The sequence below is a fragment of the Lytechinus variegatus genome, chromosome 15 (assembly GCF_018143015.1).
Source record: "Lytechinus variegatus isolate NC3 chromosome 15, Lvar_3.0, whole genome shotgun sequence".
Lineage (NCBI taxonomy): Eukaryota > Metazoa > Echinodermata > Echinoidea > Temnopleuroida > Toxopneustidae > Lytechinus > Lytechinus variegatus.
Window position 1 is genome coordinate 15,095,398 of NC_054754.1, and position 26,369 is coordinate 15,121,766.

Sequence of the window (26,369 nt, forward strand, 5' to 3'; positions counted from 1 at the left end):
TAGTTTCTCAACTTTCTCTGCCAAATTAGACATAGGGTCTTTGACTTAGACTACACGATACGTACCGTCATTTCTAATTCTGGTATCTAAATACTTTCGGAACGCGGTAAGGTCTTTTGAAATAAACTAACTTTACTGTTTTACTACTTGAATTGATAATGTGAATGTCATTAGGGTACTGAACAAGAAATCGACCAATTAATTACTTCATAAAATTTTATTCTGTATGACTCAGCTCAGCTAGCTTTTTTTGGTCGGGTCATTTTTCAGTCCCACTCGAGTGAATTTGTGTAGGGCCAGGCCAGGGGTCTTGTAGGGTATATTTGCGTCATCAAAAAATGTGTGTAAAAACTACGGTGTAGTGATATTTGATGGCCTTGTACGAACGCGCTCATCATATTCATACCATCAGTATCATAGTCATATGCGTCAGAAAATAATTTCATATGCTCAAAACTTTGCAACGCCTTTTCAAAGGGAACATTGAATAGAATTGTCAAAAATTTAAAAACAGACCAGTCGAATGGAACGAAGTAGAATCTACACCTTTTCAAAATGTCAAAGAAAGACTTGAGATATTCTTAAAATCATGAAATATGCCTCAATTTAATGTTTAAAAAGATAGCTCATCAGTGATTTCGTTGTTTTTTCAACTTTTCCTGTAGAAAGAAAACATTCGGCAATAGTGTAACAATAGCTTTTTCAAGTGACAAAAATATTTCACTTACGAAGTCGAAGAGGGATTTGATTCAATGTTTGGAAGCTGATATCGTAAAAAAGAATAACTATTTCGGCAAAATTTTTACAAAATATTTTGTAGGTATTTGTGTATATAAAAGTGGTGAAAGTTTGTTGAATTTTATAAAATTAAAAAAATAATGTGTTTGATATTCATGATAAGTGTTTGGTAATAATCCACTACCATACATCTTAGTAAAAATTCTTACTGTGGTAAAATAATAAGGATGTTGGGTATGGATTTGGCTGTGGGGGGAAAGGGTGAAAGCGTGGTTAGCAGGAGGAAAGTATAGTGATACTTACCGGACAAAATATGGTGCAGGGCACGTTGAAAATGATACGGAAAACCAAAACGCAGGCCAAATAAACTAGCAGAATGTTGCTGTGATATACTTCTTGCTGTGAATGTATATATGCTGGGATGTGAAGTATTCGTGGTGTAGATGTAGCTTGTGATGTAAACTCGAAGGATGAACGGCGAAGCAAAGTAGGTTGTTGTAGTAACAGACGTCCTCGTCTTCTGCCGGTCGACTCTTCAAGTGATGATTTTTATTCCTTAGCTGGCCTGACAATGCAGCCTTGCTGAGTTGTGCACCCAAGCATGGATGAATGCACAGGGCTTGGGGTCTATTGTTGTGTGCACACAGCCTCTATAGTACATGAATCCTCTATGCTCCAACCCATCCCACAGTACTCCATGTAGGGAGCAGTCGCGCGTGCCCCAGACTGTGGTACATTTTACCACACTCCCCCGACTTTAGAACATCGTTACTTCCCTTATTTTTGGACTGTCGTTGTCCGGCCATATGTAATATGTACACATGTGGATCTAAACAGTCCTCAGTGAAAGGAGGGAACGATAAATGTTAATCCACTGCTGCTCTCAGAGGCTTGCAAGAAACTGTCTGGGGTCGCAGGGGTCAGAAGATGAACATGCCTTTTAGTCGGTATATTTATATGCCCAAATTTATTTTAAATGAAACAACTATCCAACTTCTCAGGTAAAAGGTCAAGGGGGGACTTATCAATGTGACTTTTGGATACAAGTATTTTAATCAAAGAAATGCTGCCACATGATAATCTTGATGCTAATACCGAGACTACAAGGGGGATTTCTAAAGTTTTGCAAAAATATATATCAAAATGGACTGCCAGAAGAGCTAAGGTCAAGCCTTACGCCCACAAAAGGAAAAGAGAATACATGAATGCATATATTCATTGAAATGCTTGGGAAGACTTTGTTGGTGGCTATCATCCCACAAGTCAAGATCTAGAAATCTTTACTCCTGTAAGGGAACGACACCTGAACATTTGTCTACGGAAGCCAATATGCACATTTCATTTTAAACCAGAAAAAGGTTAAGCTTTTTGAGCAGACGGTTAATGGTGTAGCTCATCAATGTGAATTTATGAAAGGATCCTTTAATTGATTAATGAACCTTTCACTTGACAAGTTTAACCTCATCCTTAAATTTGTAATGTACATATGAACGAATGCTTGCAGCAGCCAGAAAAATGGTTGACCCAAAGGTCTGACAACATTTCTATAAAATTGCCTTTACTCTTAACCCCTTCCAAAAAGATAAATTCTTAGACTTGTAGTAAGAATTTGGGGCTTGATTATTATTACTGAATAAATACAAATCCCAATTTCTGGGGCTAGTCCTCGGACAGGATTGTGTCTGGAGTCCTTTGATGGATCTCCACCCTCATTGCTAAGAGACAAGCAATCAGATTCAGGAGAATCTGTTAATATTTGTCATCTATCCAGTAAAAAGAGAACCTTATTGAACTCTATCAATTTGCTTTAATAGTGAACGACGATTTTTATATCTTCCTTGCAGAAATCTATAAGTTAACAGATTCCCAAGGCGGTTATAACCAGAATAAAGAAAAAGACATTCTGGTTGTTGTGAAGTTTAAAAATGAATAGCTCTGCACAATGCTAAAGTATGAAGTCATAAAATTCAAGACCTCACACACATGTAACCTACATTAAATATTTCAAGGAATATTGTGCCAAAATGTTAAGTAGCATAATATTTTTCACCTGATTTGTAAACTACTCAAACATTTTGGAAGCAATGGACTGGAAACTCATTTGCTCAAGGTAAAGTTCTATTCATTAACTAATGTAAGAAAAGACTACAAATTAAACTCTCATCTATCAAAAAGATATATAGATTAAGATTATTGACAAGTTTTTACATTTGTGTAATTCTTGTCTCTAATTACATATGCTAAAACAGTGTCAGCTTTTCAAGTTAAGTAATGATTTAAAGCATAATGATAAATAATATTTCCCATTATTTCAAGTGACTTTATGTCAATGTTAAAGAAGAATTGTATTCAATGGTGTCAATGACATTCTAGGTGATAATAAAAATGTCAGATTTTAGAAAATGAATGTCAATTTTGCAGCTTCTCTAACAAAGACATTGTTAGTTCGTCAGCACAAAAATATTCTGAGGTAACTACATGTATTTTCACCACGGACAAGCACATGACAAATAACAAGTACTCTCAAAATAAACATGTGCTGAATAAACCAACTGAATTAGAATTCCCTGGTAACACCCCTGATTATTATAATTAAGATTAATTCAGATAGACTTGGCTTCCTATGAACTATTGTATCTACTGTAGCCCTGGAAGATTCTTAAGAGAAAGAATGCAAATTACATAACCTATACATAACTCATTGTAAATTTGGATGTTTCTCAAGTCTGCTCTCAAATATTCAGAGGGTCTGCTTAAGAAACTTTGAACAAAAGAAATACATTTGTATTATTTGATGGAAATTGATCAATAGCTTATTTTGGGATGCTTTCTGCAGATCTTCCAATAGATTGAAGACCGTTGATCTATGGAAATAACTTTTTATAGAAAGCACTGAATGTAATTATTTAAAGCATATGCCTAATTAAAAGGGGAGTAGTTTTGTATAAAAACTTTGAACACAATTACATGAGGAATCTGCGGCAATACAAACATTATGAATGGAAATAACTTTGAATCATTTTTAATTCAAAAGCATTTTACCCCTTTTGATAAAAACTAAAGGGTGTGCTGTATGTTATATGCGCATGTTAAGCTTGGATAGAAGAAACTTAACTTCAAAAGCATTCCTCAAAATAGTTATATAACTTTAAAGGGATAAAGTAACAATGTTCACAGACATGGTATACTTTAAATTAATAACTTAAATTAATAAATTTTCATTATTCCCTACCCCCTCCTTTTTATTTATTTTATGTTCAAGCAAACCCAGATGATTGTCTTTGAGTTCTTGGGTTTTGTTCCCCTGGGACTGACATTGATTGTGTTCTCGACACTTACTGAGTTAATTGTGTTAGAGACACCTGTGCAGATGACGAGTGGAGGATTTTGATTCCTAATCACAAACGAAAGACTATCTTTAGATTTGGATATTTAGAACACCATATTTTTTAATCTAAATCAATTTTGGTACAAAATATGAATACCAAGCAATGGTGTAAATTCCCAAGTCAAAAAAATGAACAAAATCAAAGAATACAAGACAATTTGTCTCTGAGTAATAAATACACAAAGTATGTTACGAGAATTCTCTTCAGTGAGTACCTTATCAAATTTGAGCAAATTAATAACAAGGTATTTTCAAATTATAGTAAAGAAAAATCATCAATGCCAAAATACATTTTCTTGAATGTATGCGGGCTAAATAAATTATCTACACAATTCCATGGTGGTACCAAGGTGGTACCGTACAACCTAAATGGATAGCAACGGTGATCTCGCGCAAAACCAAACTGTACTGGAGGGGAATTCCGCCTGAGATCTAGATGCCAAGTGACTGCAGCATTATCACCATAGATTGTATGGTTCTGTGGGTTAGGATTTAATCCTAACAAATTCAACCCGATCTTACACTTATTTACATCAAACATTTCAGACTTGGATTGAAAGACAATTTCTGAACTATCAGAAATGTCATCAGAGTTGACAGTCTCATAATTTACAGGGTTAGCTTTCAACTCTGTTTTGGCTGGAGTGGCTTCTCTCTTCGCCACTTCAGAACTTTGAAATAAAGGATCAGAAATAATGGAATTACGTGAACACTGCTCCTTTGCAGATTCCGAAACAATAGAATTATTTATCAAACATGGGCCCTTACTAGAAATTGGTGAGGAAATAGGGATATCTAACTTGTTACTTAAATCAAGTTTCGCCCTTGCGGATGAAGTCGGTCTCTAGTCAGGTTTGGATTGGGAGCCCTCAGTTACAAGAGAGGTGGTCAAAGCCACATCTGATTCAACTTTAGGGTCAAAGCCCTTAATTTCAAGAGCTGTGGTCAAAGCCATATCTGATTTGACTTTTGGGTCAAAACCCTCCCCACTGGATTGGGTGCCCTTAGTTTCAAGAGCTGTGGTCAAAGCCACATTTATTTCAACTGTTGGGTCAAAGCCCTCCCCATTGCCAGAGATCAGACTATCAGATTTGGGTGGATGTAATTTCTTTTTACTTATGGAATCCTGGCCTTCTGTTATTAGGGTTGAAGGTTGGCCTCTATCTTCAACCCTTCCCAGTTTGGGTGATTATTAGAGAGGGGAGATTTTGGGACATAAATGAACTGAGTGTAGAAAACGATTTGCCTCAAGTTGTGGTCTATTGTTCGACTCAAGTTCAGAAAATGTATGAAGAATATTGTCTAATTTATTATTGATTGATGCCATCTCAGTGGCACAATCTTTGTTAGCATCTTTAACTTCATCAGGGCCCCTTGATTGTCTTGAATAATTACAAGACTTAAAACTAGGTGGAATACAATTCTGCAAAACATTAGGGGTCACCTGAACAGGAGATTGTGTTCTTGGGTTGGGAAAATAATATGAAGAAAATTGGCTAACGAAAGCAGGATGCCCTTGGTGAGTTTGGACATTCTGAGGGTATGTATTAGGTGAATCGTGTCCATACCTATGTCCCAATTCAAAAACTAAATCAAAGTAATCAATTCTGGGGTTGCTTTCAAATATAGCTGCACAAATTTCAGCAGCTTGCCCCTTCAAACACAAATATAAATTATTAATTCGCTGCTTGGCGGTCCAGCCTGCCTTATCGGCATACCGAGAAAATTGTTGAAGAAAAACTTCCCAACTTCCATTAATGCCATCATAAATTGGTTTGTCCAAAACAGAAACTTTTTCTTTAGTAAACCAAGTGGAGGAGGTCTGCCATCGACTTCTAGAAAACATGTGGTATCCTCCACAGTTTGATCAAAAGTATTTTAAACAACCATATTTCAAAAATGTGAAACCCAATTTGACATATTAACATAAAATTCTTTGCAAATTTGCTTAGTTTAAAGACTTAAACCAATCACAGTGAAGGAATATAAGTAGAATATAAAATTCCAGGCTGAAAATACCTACTAAATTGCATTCAGCACAGAACAATTTGAAATTCTATGTGGTAATTTACTAATAATATGGAATTCAAAGCAGGAAATGAAATTCCTAAACCCACCTTGAGATTCGATAGCAAGACAATATACCCAAGAAAATCAAATATAGTCTATCCTGATTTCAATTCCTAAAATCAAGCAAAGTATCTAAACATTAGCCTGTCTTTTTTTTATTATTAAACAAGGAACTTCCTTGGAAAATGGCTGAAAATAAGTATCCACTTATTTTATTTTAATCCAGAAAACAATAATATAATTATTTCAAATTGGAAAATGTGGTGACTATAAATATGGTATAATGTTCACAGAGGCAGAAATGACACTCAGCATTGAACAAATCCTCAGCTCAACTTGTGAAAGAAGACAAGCACAATTCAGCTTGATTCATTCACTATTAAACTGAGCCATGCCCTAGCCAAAAATTTACAAACGCAGCAAAGAGCATGGAAATTCAGCACTAAGAAATCATTCAAAAATTACACAAACAAAACATGGGAAAGAGACTAGAAAATCAAAATTCCAAAATCTCACAATTCGGCGCAATTTGGCAATTACAAAATTGATAACTGGGATAATCCGGAAATAAATTTGATATAATTGTCCCACTAAAGTTGGACAGTAAAATTAAAACAAGTTTTGAATCAAAATAATGCTTCGCAAAATGTCGAAGATACAAATTTATTTGTGGAGTCTCGCTCCCATGCAACACAACAAGCATTCAGAAAAATAATCAGAATATCATATCACAAGTAATAAAAAATCAAAAGGCAAAAAGCACAATGTATTTTTGATCTTTAAAACACACTCCAATATCTACCCCCTTCCAAAAATTTATGAAGGAAGCAGAACACTCCCAAAATAAATGAAACGAATGAATTGAAATCCAATGGGATGCCAATTCGCGCAAAGTAAGATTCGCAACGCCACTGTGGTAATTAAATGAAAGGAATGTTGGGTATGGATTGGCTGTGGGGAAGGAAGGGTGAAAGCGTGGTTAGCAGGAGGAAAGTATAGTGATACCAGACAAAAGTTGGTGCGAGGCACGGTGAAAATAATAAGTCAAACCAAAACGCAGGCCAAATAAACTGATGTATAGCACTTCTTGCTGTGGATGTATATATGCTGGGATGTGACGTATTCTTGGTGTATATGTATAGCTTGTGATGTAAACCTCGATGTAGGGAGCAGTCGCACGTGCCCCAGACTGGTACATTTTACCACATTACCTTAGATCTAAATGAGTTGGAGAAAGTCCACATCCTTCAGTTCCTGCCTTTGTTATTGACAGTGAAGGTGTAAGGAAACTTCTTGCCAACCTGAAACTTTCTTAAAGGGTGTACACAGCAAGTTATACTTGATGGAAAGATGAGCAACACCACTTCTGTCACATCGGGCGTGCCCCAAGGTACATTCCTCGGTCTGCTTCTGTTCTTGATTTTCATTAATGACCTCCCTGATTGTGTCTCTTCTATCAGGCTGTATGCTGATGTCGCCCTCCTATACAGATCAATAAACTCCCATGATGACATTGAGTCCCTGCACAGAGATCTAGCCAATGTACAGGAATGGGAGAGGAAATGGCTCATGTCGTTTAATGCTGACAAGTGTGAGATGCTGTGGATTTCAAATAAAAGAAATCTCATCATTGGAGCATCTCCTTACTCCATCCGTGGAACTGCTCTCCGCACCCTTGATGAAGCGAAGTATCTTGGAGTTATATTCAACGAAACCTCAGCTGGAAACCCCATATTAACGCCATCTGTAAAAGAGTAACAGCACTCTTGGCTTCCCTCGACTCAACTTGAGGAAATGCCCAGCTAGCATAAAGGAGAGAGCGTATAAGACCTACGTTCGTCCAATTGTTGAGTACATGTACTCTTCTTCAGTTTGGGACCCTCATACCAAAGAGCTTATCTCTAAGACTGAAATGGTTCAGCGGCGTGCAGCTAGATTTGTAAAAGGTGATTATGACCGACAGGGCAGTGTCACTCAGATGATGCATTAACTACGGTGGCAGTCTCTTCATGAACGACGAGCTCACAACAAAGTCATCATGATGTACAGAATGGTCAATGGTCTAATCACCATCCCAGCTGCGCCACCTTTCCTGTATGTCTCTTCTGAACCAACCAGAGGACATTGCCTACAATTCAAACAGCAGACTTGTAGAATTCTCTCCTACCAACACAACTTTTTCCCCCAAGTACCATCTGCTTGTGGAATGTCCTGCCTACAACAGTGGTTTTGGCTCCTTCAACTGAGTCTTTCAGGAGCCACCTGGAACCACTCACCCTCCGTTAGCTCTCCAGTTGAAATCCATCTTTTTACTTGCACTATAGTTTAGTTTTGTTCAACTGCACCGAATGTCATGTGTTTTTGTGATTGCGGCCTTAGCCAAGTACAACTATACTCTGTAAAGAGGACTGTACTCAACAGAAGAAGAAGAAGAGTTCTGTCAAAGCATGTATCAATCAGGGAAAGAGTTCCTTATGTACCCCCCTGTGTACCCCCACCAAAATAACAAAACAGATTGTTAAGACTTCTGGTGTACTATTGTATTCACTTCCGGTTTCTTTATCAAAACTTTGCTTTTGTTCTGAAACTTAACCTTAAACTTAGCGAGGCAGCGTAGCTTAGTGGGTTAGAGCGCATGTTTCTGATAAGATCGTAGATCTCAACGTGAGGGGTTCGAGTCCTGCTCATGCCGAAACGCATCTAACAAAAAATTTGGATGCTATAGCGTTGTGTGTTAGCGTGCCTCACCACTGTATTCAGTGCAGGTGTGAATGCAGTTGGAAAACACTCCATCCATCGGAAAGTCCCGACGCAAATTTTGGTCTCGTGTATAGGAGAGGTACAACCTATGGACGTTAAAACCAATACACTATTCGTCAAAGAGTAGGATGTTCACCCGTTGTATTGCACCTGCTGGTCCCAGCAAAATCCAGGTCATATACCCAATGCATTTATACATCCAGATCCAGAACCTTAAAATTGTTCGGACTCGGAAGTCAAATTCCCCTCGTAACTGCAGCCGAGATCTCTTTCCCTGGAACTAATTATGCTAGCGAAAGAACGCTGATAGCTGAAGTGGTTTTAAGCAATTATGAGCCGATAGTTCGGCTAGTCTAGGCTTTCAGATCATTAATTGAGTCGTGAAAGGAGAAAAATATTGAAAATACAAAAAATGGAATTAATTCTAATTAATTTATGGTAAGATGGGGGTCGGGTGTAATTTGGAAGCCTTCTTTTTTTGTCTTTGGATTACACTAATTAAATGAATTCAGTATCATTTGTTCTCTATATTAATTTCTTACATTTTGTACTAGAAACTGCTGAAACTTCACTTGTTAACTTTTCCAAGTGGCTGTTTAAATAAAAATTGATTGATTGATTGGCTGGGTATAAATAATAATTTCTACAAATATGGAAGAAGTATTAGAAGTGTTCTTTAAAATTCTAGTTTAAACCTAGATTTGATTATTAGAGTATCACCCAAAAAGTTGAGGCAGCTTTGTTTTTTATTAATTTTCTTTTAAATATAACATTAGCTTATGTTTATGGAATTTACTTTATTTCAGTTTGGAGGAATGGCTGAGTATCCTATTACAGGCCTCTGCGTTGTAGCTGACAAGAACAGATGCCCTGATGGATATACTGTGGTATGTATTTAGGATTTGTTCTTCTGAATTGTCTGAAATACCACATGGGCTAAACCCATTTGGTGTGTTTAATATCAGTACGGCCTGATTGCTGTACTTTAGTCTACACATTTGGTCTTATCTAAAAGCGTGTGGAGCGTTGTAGCCCAGTGGATTAGTCTTCGGACTTTGAAACAGAGGGTCGTGGGTTCGAATCCCAGCCATGGCGTAATTTCCTTCAGCAAGAAACTGATCCACAATGTGCTGCACTCAACCCAGGTGAGGTAAATGGGTACCGGTAGGAAGTAATTCCTTTAGAAGCTGTGTGCGCTATGAACGCCTAGCTTAGCCGGGTAATATAGGAGCGCCTTGAGCACCTAACAAGGTGGATATGTGCGCAATATAAATATCCTATATTATTATTATTAAAACCCTCAGACCATGGTCGAACTCTGCGCTAAAATTATGGGAAGCCAAACATATCAAAATATATGTTTACTCTGCTTTTTCAGAATTCTCTAAATGGTGAACTAAGACAATTATCTTGTTCATCCTTCCCAGACAGTTGAGAATGATTTGAAAGTCAAAGGAGCTGATATTATGAAACACTTTTGTGGAGATTATGTCACAATTGGCAATCCATAAAGTATTACCAAATCTTTAGACCAGAGCTTAGATTAAACCTGCATTCAGAATACGGTCATTCTGTCTAATTCTAAATCTATTTCCCAGATGCCCAGAGTCTGATTTCTACTTTGTTTACTAATTATTTTTTTTTATTAAAATTTATTTTCAAAGCCTGATAATTAGATTTAATACCTATTCTTAAGCGATATACTCAGCAGGGTGCCGTTTCATAAAGCTTTTCGTAAGTTAAGAGCGACTTTAAGAACAACAGGTGATCCTTTCTTACGTGCTAAACCATCGCCAATTTATTATACGATTAACCACAAGTCACTCTTAACTTACAAACAGCTTTATGAAACGGCCCCCTGGTATTATGAACCTTACATTGATGTGTTTAATAGTTTATGGGCTTTCTTTTGGTATACGTTTTGTCAGTTTTACTTTTGGGTCAATTCTTGGTCTTTAAAAAGTGCAAATTTTCAAATTGAAATTCATTTCCCAATAAATGAAAGTTGTGTTACACTTCAACACAGATATTAAGACAATCCTTGTGACTAAATCAAAAAAGGATATTCTGTTTTATTTCTGTTTTAAAATCATTTTCACTCTTATGATCCTATTATCCTCATATCTGTATGAAGAGTCCAAATCTTGCAACATATAACTTGTATGTTTAGCAAGCATTTACACATTTTAATTAGAGTGCGAGTTCTCCAGATTAACTGAAGACGAGATCTTGAAATTCAAGAAAAAATTAAATCCGGTGCTGAAGCACTCAGCATTCAAGATACAACTATATTTCCTTGAAATTTGATATGGGCAGTCATCTATGTGTTAAAGTTTATGAAAGATAAATGTTAGTTATGGGTTGTGCAACAGTGTTTGCAATCGGTCACTAAATGCCAGTGACCAATCAAGATTATTGTTGCTATCTTTCAAAGTTGCAATCCATTTCAGACCTTTATGATACAGGGTCCTGTTCATGAGATTGAATTATTGAGGAAGCTGTCTCAAAGCGATTGAGAAATGATACATCATTCATTCATTCATTCATTCAATTATTCAATCATTCATTCATTCACTCATTCACTCACTCACTCACTCACTCACTCACTCACTCACTCACTCACTCATTCATTCATTCATTCATTCAAACAAGTATTCATTTATTCATATGCATTTATTTTGTTTATAGATTAAAAAAAATATTAACAAACATATAAATACAGAAATACATTATATACAAGAAATAGAAATAATTTATGAAACAAGGAGACAGCTTAGAAGAGAGAGAAGCCTTATTGGTCCTGCCGCCAAGAATAGGACATTACACACAATTCTCTACCTGAAAACTTTGGCGTTTTTTTTGTGTAAATACTACATGTATAATTGTATATCCTGTCAAAAGACAAGTCAAAACAGCAGTTTATTGAATTTATTCCATCAAAAAAAAAAAAATGCAATTTAAGGTGCACTGGGGCCTACGAAAATGGAGAGCTTTATAGGCCTATGCAAGAAAAAAATTGCCTTTATTTTAATATAGTAAAATTCAGATAAATAAGACCAATCTAACAAGCTAAGAATATTAATTACATTACAATTAGATAAAAGACTAAGAGTGTATTTTAAAAAAATACCCAAAGAAAAGAGAATTACGTAAGTTTACATTTCTACTGTTTTGCAATTTTACTGAGACAAAGATACAGTTTGCTCAAAATTATGCTCCAAAGTGATTGTTAAGTAACAATAAACAGTAGGTCCAACCACAATTCTTGTATATGAATCACATTGTCATGAATATGATTCTTATATTGAAATTGAAAATTTCAGATTGAAACCACAACAGACAACCAAGATGCAGATTTATGGAAAGATAAACTGCTTAGGAAAAAGATCACAAGATACATGTGTTACACCAAGAATCTAACCCCGGTAAGTTTTGTATTCTTTTGTCACAATTCTGCTGCAGATATCTTCTTTTTTATTCTTTTTTTAAAATAAATGACTATTAAGTTACTAATTTTTGTCAGTCCAGGAATATTGTACTCACACATGTAAATGTCGCTCCTTTAATTTGGGTATGTTTACATGTACCCAGGGTGAAAGAAGAAGCAAAAGTGATGTTCCAAAACAATAAACCTTATCATCAGTGCTGTGATTAAAATCCCTAGTATTACATACATTAAAAAATATCAATATATCTTCAGTGTATTACATTATGTGTATTTCAGCTGTTTAATAAAAGGAATGTTTGTATTACATACATGTATGGACAGGGATAGAATAAAGTCAATGTATCATACATGGACTTAAGTCATTTCTATTCCTGTCCATATTTAATACAAACATACATGGTGTTAAGTATGTATTTCCCTTACCACCTGTAAAATTAATCCAAACTTGGTAATCTAAGTAACCTTTTTTGTTTGAAAAGATAAAAATGTGGAAAAGTAAATCAGGAAAGTTTGATCAAAATTGGACCGGCAAAATTAAAGCTATTGCTGTTGAAAAAGAAAGATTACTAAAGATTATGCTGATCTCAAATTGACAATTTGGTGAACAAAATGGTAGGGACAAATTTCCCAATCCGTTGTTTATTTTGATTGATTTGGTTTTTGCCCTGTGTATGCATACCTTTATAATAATGATAACTAGAATTTAATTCGTCATGCGGACGAATTAGGTGGTCTGTCATGATTTGTCATTCAGTGTCGGCTAATGTATGAAATAAATCATTTAGATATCATTGATAATCTTGATCGTAGACATCCTAAGAATTAGTTTTGACCATTGCTAAATGTGATTATTGATGTGGTGATGACAATCGTCAGACATACATCTTCAAACAGATACATACAAGATAGATGATATATATATATATATTATATATATATATATATAGATGGATGGAGTGATGGATGGAGCGATGGATGGATCAAGTGATCGATTGAGAGATAAATGATAGGTGGTTATATTAATAAAACATAGATAGACAGACAGATAGATAAATAGATAGATAGAGACAAATAGATTGATATAGATAGATAGCCAGACAGACATACATATAGAAAGATAGATAGAGACAGGCAGATAGATTGATGGATATATAAAACGATAGATAGATATACATATCAAAACAGATAGATATGTTATATTAGACAGAGAGAGAGGGATAGATAGACAGATACATATACAAAGTAAGTAAATAGATAGACATATATATGGATAAATAGATAGATTTATAACAGATAGCGGATGGATGGATATGATTAGATAGATATAATATACGAAAAAAGTAATTATAATCTGTTTTATTTTGCAATATTTTAGGTATTAATTATTAGAATTGTCATAACTGATCATGCACAAGAGAGTAAAAAAAAAAAAATTCATGTTCATCCGCGGACTCGAACCCCTGCCCGCATGATTGAATGAGATGCAAGTCTGACGCCTAACCGATCGAGCTAGCATATTTCCCATAGACTTTACAAATAAGCAAATTTGAGAATTACAAGTCCAATTTTGCAAGTGAAATACGGGCATGATCCCGGCATCTGATCAAAAAATGAAGGGCACACTTGCGAAAGCTTAGAATCTCAGCTACAACATACTAAAAGCCTAAAGAAAACTGACAAGAAAAAATGGAGATATGGCTCACGAAATAGCGGAATGTCGAATCTAGTTTTGAGAAAAAGTCATGTCCCATAGAGATTACACGCAAAACACATGTGATATGAAAAAAGCAATTATAATCTGTTTTATCTTGCTAAATTTTAACTTTTATACCTTTTAATTATCATAAAGGATCATGTAAGAAGTGGCAAAAAGAAAAAAAAGTGAAAAAAAATCATGTTGTTCACCCCAGGACTCGAACCCGCGCCCTTTAGAAAGCAGTCAAAGCCACGATATTCCCCATAGAGAATACACGTAAGCAATTTTGAGAATTACAAGTCCAATTTTGCAAGTGAAATACGGGCATGATCCCGGCATCTGATCAAAAAATGAAGGGCACATTTGCGAAAGCTTAGAATCTCAGCTACAACATACTAAAAGCTTAAAGAAAACTGACAAGAAAAAATGGAGATATGGCTCACGAAATAGCGGAATGTCGAATCTAGTTTTGAGAAAAAGTCATGTCCCATAGAGATTACACGCAAAATGAGGAAAAATGACATGCCTCTTTTCATCGCTGTTTTACGCAATGATGCGTTTCTCAAAACGAAAATTCATGATAACTAAGGAGAAAGAATACATTCTAATCTACAACATATCGAAATCTGGGCGAAAAATGATCTATATTCGAGAAGTTACAACCAAATTTGCATAAATTTGATGACGTCATTTTTGAAAAAAATGAAATTTTTAGTTTAGGCGCTATTTTGATGACGTCACGATATAATTTAGGGACAATGGTGACATGAAATCAAATTTACAACTCATACTCTATCGATATATGAAAAAAAATTGGGGGTCAATGGACTATTTAAAGAGCTACAGTGAATTTGCAATAGGCATGTTTTTGCCCATATATGGCCTATAGTGAGAGCTCGCGCGCACACGTGCTGCAAACTTTAACGGGTGTTAATTTCGTCATTAATGGTCGTAGAAGGTTGATCAAGGTATCAAATTGTTCAGAATTTTATTATCAATGCAATGATGTAAAAAAAACGGTGTTTCTGCGTTGCGTATAGGCGTTACGCGCGGAAACGCGCGCGCATATGTGCGCGCGCACAAATCTTTGAAATGCTTAAAATGACCTAAAACGTACTCTTGTTTGGTCAAAAAGTGATTTTGAGCATTTTGAAATTTTGACGCACGCGTACGCGCGCGTCGTGACCTCCAGGTGACCTTTGATGACATGACATGATGACCCTTGACCTGAAGTTGATGTGATGTAAATTTGATTGATTTTTGATAATTGATAATGGAGATGTGATTGATAATGTGATTTTACAAAATGGCGCCTAGATGACGTCATCATGACCTGTTGACCTTAAAAAGCTTATTCTGACGTGTCCATGATAGATCCTATAAATGACATGAAATTCAATGAAATTGATCAAGTCCATTTTGAGATAACTTGGCGACAAGAAAATTGTTAAAAATAAATAATAATAAGAAATAAGAAAATTCTGACGAAATTAATAGGTGATCTGTCAACGACAGACCACCTAATAATAAGGTTAACATTTATAGGGTGCTCAAAGTGCACAGTAGGACTAACTAAGGTAAACAATTCATTTAATGAAAACAAATCCCCCAAATAAACCCAAACCTCTGCTAGTGTTGAAAAAAGGTGAGTTTTGAGTGATGATTTGAAAATTTCAACAGAGGGAGCATTTTGAATTTGGGTTCGAAGCTTGTTCCACAGAGCAGGGGCAGTAACATAAAAGGCACGATCACCGTATCTGGTCTTTTTGCGAGTTGCGAGAGCCATGGTTTAAATTAGATGAAAAAGATGAGCGGAGGGATCTGACTGACAAGGAGCCAAGGGAGACTAGGTCTTGGAGATACTTTCCCCTTTGGCAGACTGGCATTAATAAAAATGTAACATAGAAACCGTGTCAATATGCCCTCATAAACAAAAGATATTCTGAGTAAAATTATAATAAAAAAATGATGCCGTTAAATAGCCATTTTGTGTATTGAAGGGTTACCAAATCCAACATTAAAACAACATTAACTATGTGGCAGTTTTGAAATCCCCCTTATAGTAATTTCAACTTTTTAGAACTTTTGTTTAACTTAAAATTTCATAATTTTCTCATTTTTCTTCTTATTTTCTTCCAGCTTTCCCCTGCAACCTTCTATATAATTCTTAAAAAAAAACTGTTCAAATATGGATATATCCTCATTTTTTAATGCCTTGTTATCTTGTTTATTATATTTGTTATTTTACAGTCAGTAGGAGATAACGTGTTAGTTGATGTTATGGTGATCAAGGAGAATGAATCGATCCCGGCAGGATACTCATGTATAGGAACTACTCATGATTCAGGTACATGTATAAAGCCTATCCAATCCCCTCCCGATCTCTCCCCCCCCAAAAAAATGAATAATGAAATAAAATAAAAGAAATCATCAAACTCTCAGGGAAGATAATCACTTGAATACATATTGATTAAGTCAAACTTTAGAAAGTACATTTCTTGGGATTTGGGATAATCATATTCAGGTAAAATTCAGTCATTTGGATTATGATTGCCCATACAACAACCCACCCTTACTCACCTCTCCTCCCATTTAAATCAAATCCTCAACCATTCAGGGAAAGTAACTATCACTTTGATCATTGGATATGTATGTAGCTTGGCTGAGAAATTTCCGTACATGTAACCCTTACTTTCATGTAAGTGTTAAGTTTAATTCAATCCAAATTTCCTACTGCAATCAATTTTGATGTCACGTCACCATTGAAAAATTATGTTCAATCAAAGTAATATGTTTTATGTATATGTATAAATTTGGTTTTAAGAATAATTTTTGGCCTCCCTCACTGTAATCTTATTGAACTATATTTAAGTTTCTTTATACATCTCTCCTGGTATTCATTTTCTGTAAAGTCCATTTTTCTTTCCCTCCATTAATTTTCCCCCCTTTTCCTCTCCTATTCCCCTCCCATCTTCCTCCTGTTATCTCTTTTCTTCTTTTTTTTATCCCACACTGCCTTCTTATCTTTCTCTGTCTCCTTGTCTCGTGTTAGGTTGTTATATGTCTGTCTGCCTCTTTCAATGTTCCCCTATCTCTATCTGTGTCTCTCTCTTTCTTTTTCTTTCTTTCTGTCTTTGTCTCTACATGTATGTCTATCTGTCAGTCTGTCTTTCTGTTTGTTTGTCTCTGTTTTTGTCTCTTTCCTTTTCCCCTTTCTCTTTGATTCTTCTCTGTCAGATCTAAAGTAAAAATATTCTTCCTCTTTTATCTTACCTGGCACAGATGAACCGGTCTTGAAGAAAAGATTACTCGTCATTCAGCTGTTTAACAGGAAAGCAACCGAGAAAGCCATAACCGAGATTTATCTCACTTCATCTAAGACAAAGAATAAACCTGTTGAGGTTTCTCCGAGAGGGTATGTCTACTATTATTATGGTAGTGAAAATATGATCATCTTCATTTGCCACTCTCTACCTAGGTATTGTAAGTGGGAACACAGTAGGACGGGATTTCGTGAATGTTCGAGCACTCGATCGGGGTAGCCGTGCTAAAGCTGAAATATTTGACAGTGCTCAAAAACGTTATTTATAAAGCGCTATGTAGAGTACCGAATTGTGCCATCATAAAATTTCTGTGTGTGCATTTCTTGATAGAATATTTTGGTGGAGCATTATGAAAAATCTCTTTTTGTGTTCTCTTCTATAGTAATTACATTGCATGATGATCAAGGGGTAAAGACAATTTTGTTGTAACAATTTTGAGGGAAACGACTGTAATATTTATATGTGACAACAAATTTATTGTGTGTGCAATTAGATGATTATGAATGTGCAATATTTCACTGGATATTTTTCTCATATATATATATGCAAGATTTCATGAATATCTTTGATAGCTTCAACATATAATTTTTTTCATGCAGGGATATCAATGGTATCAACCTGTTTCTACGGATGGGCCCAGTGATCCAGCTTATACCCAAGGAAGCGGTGCGGAAGGCACCAGTGCCGGCACCGAGACAAAATCTTCCCCTTCCTCCTCAAAGTTCCACCGAGTGAGTATCTCTATTAAAGCTAAGGTGGATTTAAATCCACTCCTGATAAAGGGGGAACATTTTGTGCTTTGGCCTAAGGACTTTCAATGCCCTAAAGGTCATACAAAATAAATGTACAATGTAATATTAACGTAATGCTGAAAATCCCATCACAGTCGGTTCTTTGTCAAGAAAAAGTTTTGCCATTTCTAAAGTTTCAGTCATTTTCACTCAACAGTTGTGTGCACAACACAAGTGACATGCAAATGAGAGAGTGGATGATGTCACTCTCTCACTATTTAAGTTGTACTCTGAAATACTTCAATTGTTGCAAATTTGACAATAAGGAAGCTCTTTTTAGACACCAATGGCTATTCTAAATATTCAGGAATAATCTAACCATGTTTCACATCATATTGAGGAAAAATAAAAATGTTTAATTGGAAATGGCATTATGGATAGACCATGTATTCAATATTCAAATATCAGATTTGATAATGATGATTATTACTATTTCTTTCCCACGTTTTCACAGATCATATGATATTTATGGGTATGTACATGTGTGAGCATGATGTCTGTGTGTTCATTGTATAGACATGAAATAAGACTATACGAGGAAGACTTGATAGTCTTGTATGCATGTTATTTCAGTTTATTTTCATTTGGTCCAATGCCAATTCGTCCAATTGGCAACTCGTCTACTATCATTTGGTCTACCATCAGTTTGTCCAGTATCCACATGGTCTAATTGCTATTTCGTCCACTCACCATTTCATCTTAATAACCAGTTGGTCCAATAGTCATCTAGCCCATATACTATTTGGTCTAATTAGACTAAGTGTTAATTGGTCAAAATGAATGAAAATAAAACAAATATTAGACCAAATGGTTATGAGACCAAATGGTCATAGACGAACTGGTGAGTATACAAATTGAAGATTGGACCAAATGGTTAATTGGGACAAAATGATTGTTCGATGAAATGTTGATGGACGGAATGGCATTAGACTAAATGAAGGTAGACCATGTGGTGAGTGGACGAGTTGGCAATTTACTATCATTTTGGTCCTGTCTCATAAAGACTTGTAATGATTTCTATGACAAGTTTACCTTTAGCTATTCAAAGTAAATGATTTCAGTAGCTTTAACCTATTTTACAAGTTTTATGAAACATACCCTTCATACACTTACATGTATGCTGCACTTGATGTATACATACTGAACTTGGGCTAACAATGATTGGTTATTTGCAGTGGCTTTTGAAGTGATCATTCTTATCCTTGTATCAATAACACCACGATATGTAGATTTGGAAAATTGGGCAGGAAGGGGGGGGGGGTGTACGGGGAGAGGACAACTTTATAACAATTTATGAAGCAAGATTTATACTATTTGTATTTTTTTAATTCAGAAACAATGCTCCAGTTGAAAGACTAATACAGTAAGGTATCTACATGTATCACTGTTGGGCTTTGCTTTCACAGCTGTAGGCAATAAATGAAACAAAATATAAATCATTTGGGTCATCCCGTCATTGAGACAACATTTTTCCAAAAACTGATGTTTGCTCTTCAAGTTTGGTCATTTGGGTTTGAAATTCACATCAATTCTAATTTTATAATTGCAATTTGTTTCATACTAACCAAGGGTTGTGATAAAATATCTACGGGAATTAATACACATGGGATACTAATTTGTTGTATGGACAAAATATGTTATGTTTTCTTTTACGGAAAACATCAAATATTTACCAATGTAAAACCAATATATGAACTGGTGCAATAGTAACATTTTCAGAAGATACAATCTTGCCATCAGCTGCGATTTGAAGCTGACGAAGGATTTACTCTAACCACAAGGCTTGCAGTAAGGCAAATTTTGATTGTAGTGTTCTCCATATTTAAAAATCAAAATGAAATAATTTTACTTTTTTTAACTTTTGTATTTGATGCAAAATTTGATTTGAGCAAAGTTGGGTCATAATCAGATCGCATGGTGTGCGGCAGGGTAAAACCAACCAGGGTACCGTAACACAAAGGTTAGCGATTGATCTTACGCTTGATTTTTACGATTGATTGTACATTGTAGTCAATGCAATCAATTGTAAGTCATGTTATACGATCATTGCTAAACTTTGTGTTACAGGATCCAGGAGTGTGGCAGGTTGGTGGAGTCGTCCACGTTAATGAAACTAGGATAAATACAGTCAAACTCTTTATATCTAGTGTATTTTTACTGTGCATCATTGTTTAAAAAAACCCATTTGTCTCTCCAAATCACTGTTGTACAGTATGTGTAACATCTGTTACATGTATATTATGTGTTCATTGCATCCCAGTGTACTGCAGTGTTTGCTTTATTTGTACATGTAGATGTACTGGTATGTTTATTTGCAAATTTTCCTTGATAACCTTTCTTGGTACTACTAGAGCCCCATAGTAAAATGAATGAAATTAGGCTTCATAAAATTTATTTGATATTATTGTGTGAAATAAATATTCAGTATTTTCACAATCACATGCAGGTACTTCTAGGACAATGCTGTGCATAAACAAAATGGCTTAATCTCCAAATGTAACTCAAATAAACCTGTAGATATCTCATTGGGTATATAATATTTGATAACTGATTTCCCAACTGGTAGGCCTAAATATAATGTATAATTGTGTTGATATTTTATATTTATTGTGTATTGAACTTTCAGATTGATTCCTGAGCTTTGACTCTAATACCCATAATATACCACTTTCACTAACACTCTGATCCGGACCAGATTTGGGCTAAGTCGTAAAATTTTGATTTTATGAATGGCGCGGGCTATTTCAGGCCCGGGCAGTTTTGATGCTATTTTAATCAGCACAAAACCAGCCCCAGGCCCACTTGCCTAAGTTTTTGTCTCACCTGCATAGCAGAGTGAGACTATATGCGCCGCTTTTCTGACGGCGGCGGCGTCAACATCAAATCTTAACCTGAGGTTAAGTTTTTGAAATGACATCATAACTTAGAAAGTATATGGACCTAGTTCATGAAACTTGGCCATAAGATTAATCAAGTATTACCGAACATCCTATCAGAGTTTCATATCACATGACCAAGGTCAAAGGTCATTTAGGGTCAATGAACTATGGCCGATTGGGGGTATCTGTTGAATTACAATCAAAACTTTAAAAGTTTTTTGATCTGATTCATGAAACTTGGACATAATAGTAATCAAGTATCACTGAACATCCTGTGCAAGTTTCAGGTCACATGATCAAGGTCAAAGGTCATTTAGGGTCAATGAACTTTGGCCGAATTGGGGGTATTTGTTGAATTACCATCATAACTTTGAAAGTATGTTGGTCTAGTTCATAAAATTTGGACATAAGAGTAATCAAGTATCACTGAACATCTTGTGCGCATTTTAGGTCACATGACCAAGGTCAAAGGTCATTGAACTTTGGCTGTTATGGGGGTATCTGTTGAATTACCATCATAACTTTGCAAGTTTATTGATCTGACTTTTGAAACTTGAACATAAGAGTAATCAAGTATCACTGAATATCCTGTGCAAGTTTCAGGTCACATGATCAAGGTCGAAGGTCATGTGAGGTCAATGAACTTTGGCCACATTGGGGGTATTTGTTGAATTACCATCCTATCTCTGTAAAGTGTATTGGTCTAGTTCATAAAACGTGGAAATAAGAGTAACCAAGTATCACTGAACATCTTGTGCGAGTTATAGTAGTTTTCAAAGTCAGCACTGCTGCTATGTTGAATCACGTGATGCAGGTGAGACTGCCAGAGGCATTCCACTTGTTTTAATGGGTGATCGTAAAAGTAGCACCAGCTCTGCTATAGTTGCTGAACGCAATGGTGCAGATTATTTTAAGTGCTGGCCTGGTGCGGAGCAAAATATCATACATGAAAGTTGCTGAAAACGGTATTAGATTTTTTAAACACTATATAGTATACTTATAAATAAAAAAGTTATAAAATTCAGTCATATCACAATTTCTTATTGACTTAAACATATGTATTTAGGTATCAACCTGATGAATAAAACTTTAGCAGCAAAATGATGCACCAAATCCAAGCAGGAAAGCACAAAATTAGTCATAATATTGTATTGTTCTCTGTAGACCATGAGAGGGCAGCATTTAAATTGTGCAAAATGATTCAAGCTCATTGAATACCGGTACATCTGTACCCTTCCAGTGGCAGCCTGGCACATTTATGAAAAGTCCTCTTCATTTTCTTCTTGTTTTTGTTGAATATTGTTATTGGTTTAATTTTTCAATTACTCTGTGCCTACATTGCCTCATAATACATATAAAGTGTACGAGAGACACAGTACTGTGGAAGATTTATTTCATATTCAAGTATTGACTTCTCCACCCAGGTTGCCTCAGCAGTCGGGTCCGTCTCAGCTACCATACTCCTGGGATAAGGCGCGTTCAAGCCGGCAGTCAACTCTCCGTACATCACATTCCCACAGCTTAGAAACAGACGTCCTCTCAGGTATGGAAACTGTTCTATGGTAACATACTGTACCGTTCTTGCTTAGCTCATGTATGATAAAGATTGTCATCAACTTGGCGGACATGCTCACCTGTACAGATACATAAGAATTTTAGATATGAAGTCTTCCGGGCAAAAAGTATATTTTAGTATTTTCAGGGGCTACTTTTAACAACTTACAACCTAAATCTGCAACATTGCATTGAATGGGGATTTCCAGGGCTCATTGGTATATTAAAGGGTTCTTTTGAACATATTGGGAGGGGGGCGAAATCACCCGAGCCCCCCCCCCCTATGTAAGTTTTTCCCTGATGTCTTCACATTGCAATCAAATATGGTACTAATGAACTTGCCCCTGAATACAATGGCCGGAATTCACAAAGGTGGTTTTGAAAACCCACTGTTGAATCCATGGTTTATGCACCTATCGGGCACGTTTATAAAAATTCTAATGCGGTTGCATTTTTGAGACAGTATATAAAGAGTTCCAGCATGAGTAATACCTTATACCCCCCTTGATTTCTTATGAAATGGAAGAGGAATTAGACGGGTTTACGAAGTTTGATATTAAGCATACAGCAGAGACTTATTGGCCCGAATTTTGTAGTTTTGAAAACCCACGGTTGAATCCATGGTTTATGCAGATTTCCTGTATAAATTACGTTTATTTTACCGCGTATATTACAAAATGTCCAGTGCTGATGCGCGCTTTTGTCACAGTGCGCCAATTTGACACCTGTTACCATGGTTAGATACGCTATTTTATTAATGAGTCCACTGTTTGAAGAGTGGACTCATGAATAAAATAGTATGGATAACCGCGGCAATGGGCATCAATTGGCGCACTGTGACAAAACGGCGCATCAGCACTGGACATTTTGTAATATACACGGTAAAATAAACATAATTTATACAGGAAATCTGCATAGACCATGGATTCAACCGTGGGTTTTCAAAACTACAAAATTCGGGCCAATAAGTCTCTGCTGTATGCTTAATATCGAACTTCGTAAACCCGTCTAATTCTTCTTCCATTTTTTAAGAAATCAAGGGGGGTACAAGGTATTACTCATACTGGAACTTTTTCTATACAGTCTCAAAAATGCAACCTCTGTAATTCTTTCATTCTTTCCTTTTTGTCAAAGTGGAAATGGCACTATAAAACTGTTACTATCATCATTTTGCTGACAATATTACATTACAATAAACTAAATTTAAAAAGATGAACAAAATATAGTTGGGCTCAATATATGTAATTCAGTGTGTTGGTACACAAATAATGTTTCTACATGTAGGCCTATGTATTATTTCCATTAAATAAATCCCTCTCTTTTCCTTCTTGTTTGCCTATTTTTTTCTCCATACCTTCTTTCTCTCCCCGTCTCTCTGTTTTTATCATACTATACCAAACAGCTATAGAAGGTGTACCCTTCCAAATCAACCCAGCTCTTCAAGCTGCAACTATTTCATCAGTGAGTAATTTTGTGTGTGCAATTTGTCATGAGATAACATTTCCTTGACATATTAAATAGGGAAAATATTAATAAAAAGTAAAAAGGTGAAAAGTTCGACATGGGGGGGGGGGGGAATTGGGGATAAGGTGACACTCTCCCCAGTCTCCTTTAAAAAAAATGAGAATCAATATGGGGTGGGGGACATGTTCCCCCCCCCCTCGATCGTAGCCAATAGATTTTTCTTAATCCACAACCCAATCAACCCAGCTCTTCAAGCCACAACTATTTCGACAGTATTTTTTTTAATGTATCCAATTTGACTCGAGACAACATTTCCTTGACATATTGAATACAGAAAATATTAATGAAAAGTAGTTAAAGGTTCAACATGGTGGGGGGGAGGAATTGGGGATGAAATGACACTCCCCCATAGGCTCCATAAAAAAAGAAAATCATTATGGGGGTGGGAGACATGTTCCCCCCCCCCCCGATCGTAGCCAATAGATTTTTCTTTAATAATCCACAACCCATTGAAATTCTATTGTTAAGAGATTTATGCCACTATTGGCTATCCATAGTTAAACCACAACTTTAAACTAGTTTAAACCCACATTCAGAATACGGGCCATAGAGTCCAGCAGGCATACTACAGACTCGGTCTCCTACTGGATAATAAGAGTTACATATATCATTATTATCTCCATGTATCTTACCTATATAGCCATCAATATGTTGTATCCTTTCTTTTTCTTTGACAGTATGATGTTCCTCGTATTCCATATAAATCAGAGCTTGAAATCAACAACCAGTTCTACTACGACTTCAACTTTGAAGCTCAAACGAAGCAGCGGTTAACGATGTGTGATTCACCCTAACGTACATTGGTAAATTGCCACTTGGTCCACACCCGCTTTGTCTACTTTTCATTTGGTCCAATTCCACAAAGTCGAATCCTAATTTGTCTACAACAAGTTTGTCAACTAACCATTTGATCGTATTTCTATTTTACTCCTTTTACCATTTTTTTCTCATTTCAAGTTAGGCTACAGTCATTTTGCATAAGAGTACATCTGCTTAATCTAACACCAGTTTAGTAATCTGTTTGGTGTAATGAGGTATGTATGACGGAAGTTTTATTTGATAAATGCAATTAATGAATTATTATAGTATAATCATTCAGTAAATAAATAACCTGCATACCAGTTTCTTACCACTTTTGGGGATGTTAATTTCATAGCACTGTAAGGCTAACATAGGGGTTGTCCAAGGTTATAGATATTTACTTATTCAAAAATATAATTTAAAAAACAAACACATTCAAAGTGTGATAACTTTCAATTTAATCAACGTGATATTCTTCTTTTACATTTTTTTACATTTTTATCTTTATTTTTTGCATTATTATGATACATGTAGATAGATAAATGGATTTTATTTAAAACCTTGCCTCTTGCAGTACAAAATTGAATTGAACATGAATTACAAATAGAAATAAATATCAGATATTATTAAATATACAAGTAACATTTCAAATCAAAAGTTTACTTCTGTGGTGCATTCAAGTACGCTATTCAGGCACCCAAGATTGGGTATCTGAACCTTAATATATTCATTAAAAAAAAACACAGCAAAAATGACCAAAATATACTTTACATGAAATTATAATAATCCAATACTCCATGTAATAATCAAAACTGAAACATCCATTCAATAACAAAGCTATCAAACTTCTACATAAGATCAAAAGCAACAACAACAACAACAACAAAGTTTTCTTAAACATTGATTACTGTCTAAACAAATAGGTAGCATAAGAAATAGTTACTTAATCGTCTGCTAGAGAAAATAACGAGTCGATAGCATACTGTAATTTCTGGTAAATTTAGGCCCATTGCATAAAAGTAACCATTATGGTAACTTTGCCTTAAAATGGTAACTTGCATTGAATCCTTGATTCTGATTGGCTGTTGATCATCGTTACCATGGTAGTTACTATTGGATACCATAGTAGTAGCTTTTATAACATCAGGGCCCTAGACTGTTACATTAGGTTGTAATTGAACCTTCAGAAAAAATGTTCCCGTTATTGAAGGTACATGTATTCTATGTCTTTGAGCTCAAATGCAACTGGGTTGCCTCGTTGTAATGGAAATGTACAAAGTTATGAATCATGTAGGTGCATTTGTTACTTATAAAAATATGCTATTGAAAACTGCTTCACTGTAATAATAATAGTAATTATAGGCATTTATATTGCTGACTTCAAGCTTTAGTAGAAT

At 35.5% G+C, this 26,369-nt stretch overlaps 1 protein-coding gene across 3 annotated transcripts; it reads left to right on the top strand.

The window, feature by feature from the left end:
• On the top strand, positions 1 to 26,369 carry LOC121428769 (multivesicular body subunit 12B-like). Of its 3 annotated transcripts, none has more exons than XM_041625587.1 (10): positions 1 to 106; positions 9,763 to 9,843; positions 12,280 to 12,381; positions 16,351 to 16,447; positions 17,383 to 17,515; positions 18,023 to 18,154; positions 18,669 to 18,686; positions 22,518 to 22,636; positions 24,050 to 24,108; positions 24,849 to 26,369. In XM_041625587.1, the coding sequence occupies exons 2-10, from the start codon at positions 9,772 to 9,774 to the stop codon at positions 24,963 to 24,965; spliced, it is 849 nt and encodes a 282-aa protein (XP_041481521.1). In that variant the 5' UTR covers positions 1 to 106; positions 9,763 to 9,771; the 3' UTR covers positions 24,966 to 26,369. The 3 variants fall into 3 exon arrangements, with proteins under 3 accessions (XP_041481521.1, XP_041481523.1, XP_041481522.1); XM_041625588.1 differs by having other exon boundaries at positions 59 to 82; XM_041625589.1 differs by lacking the exon at positions 18,669 to 18,686 and having other exon boundaries at positions 2 to 106.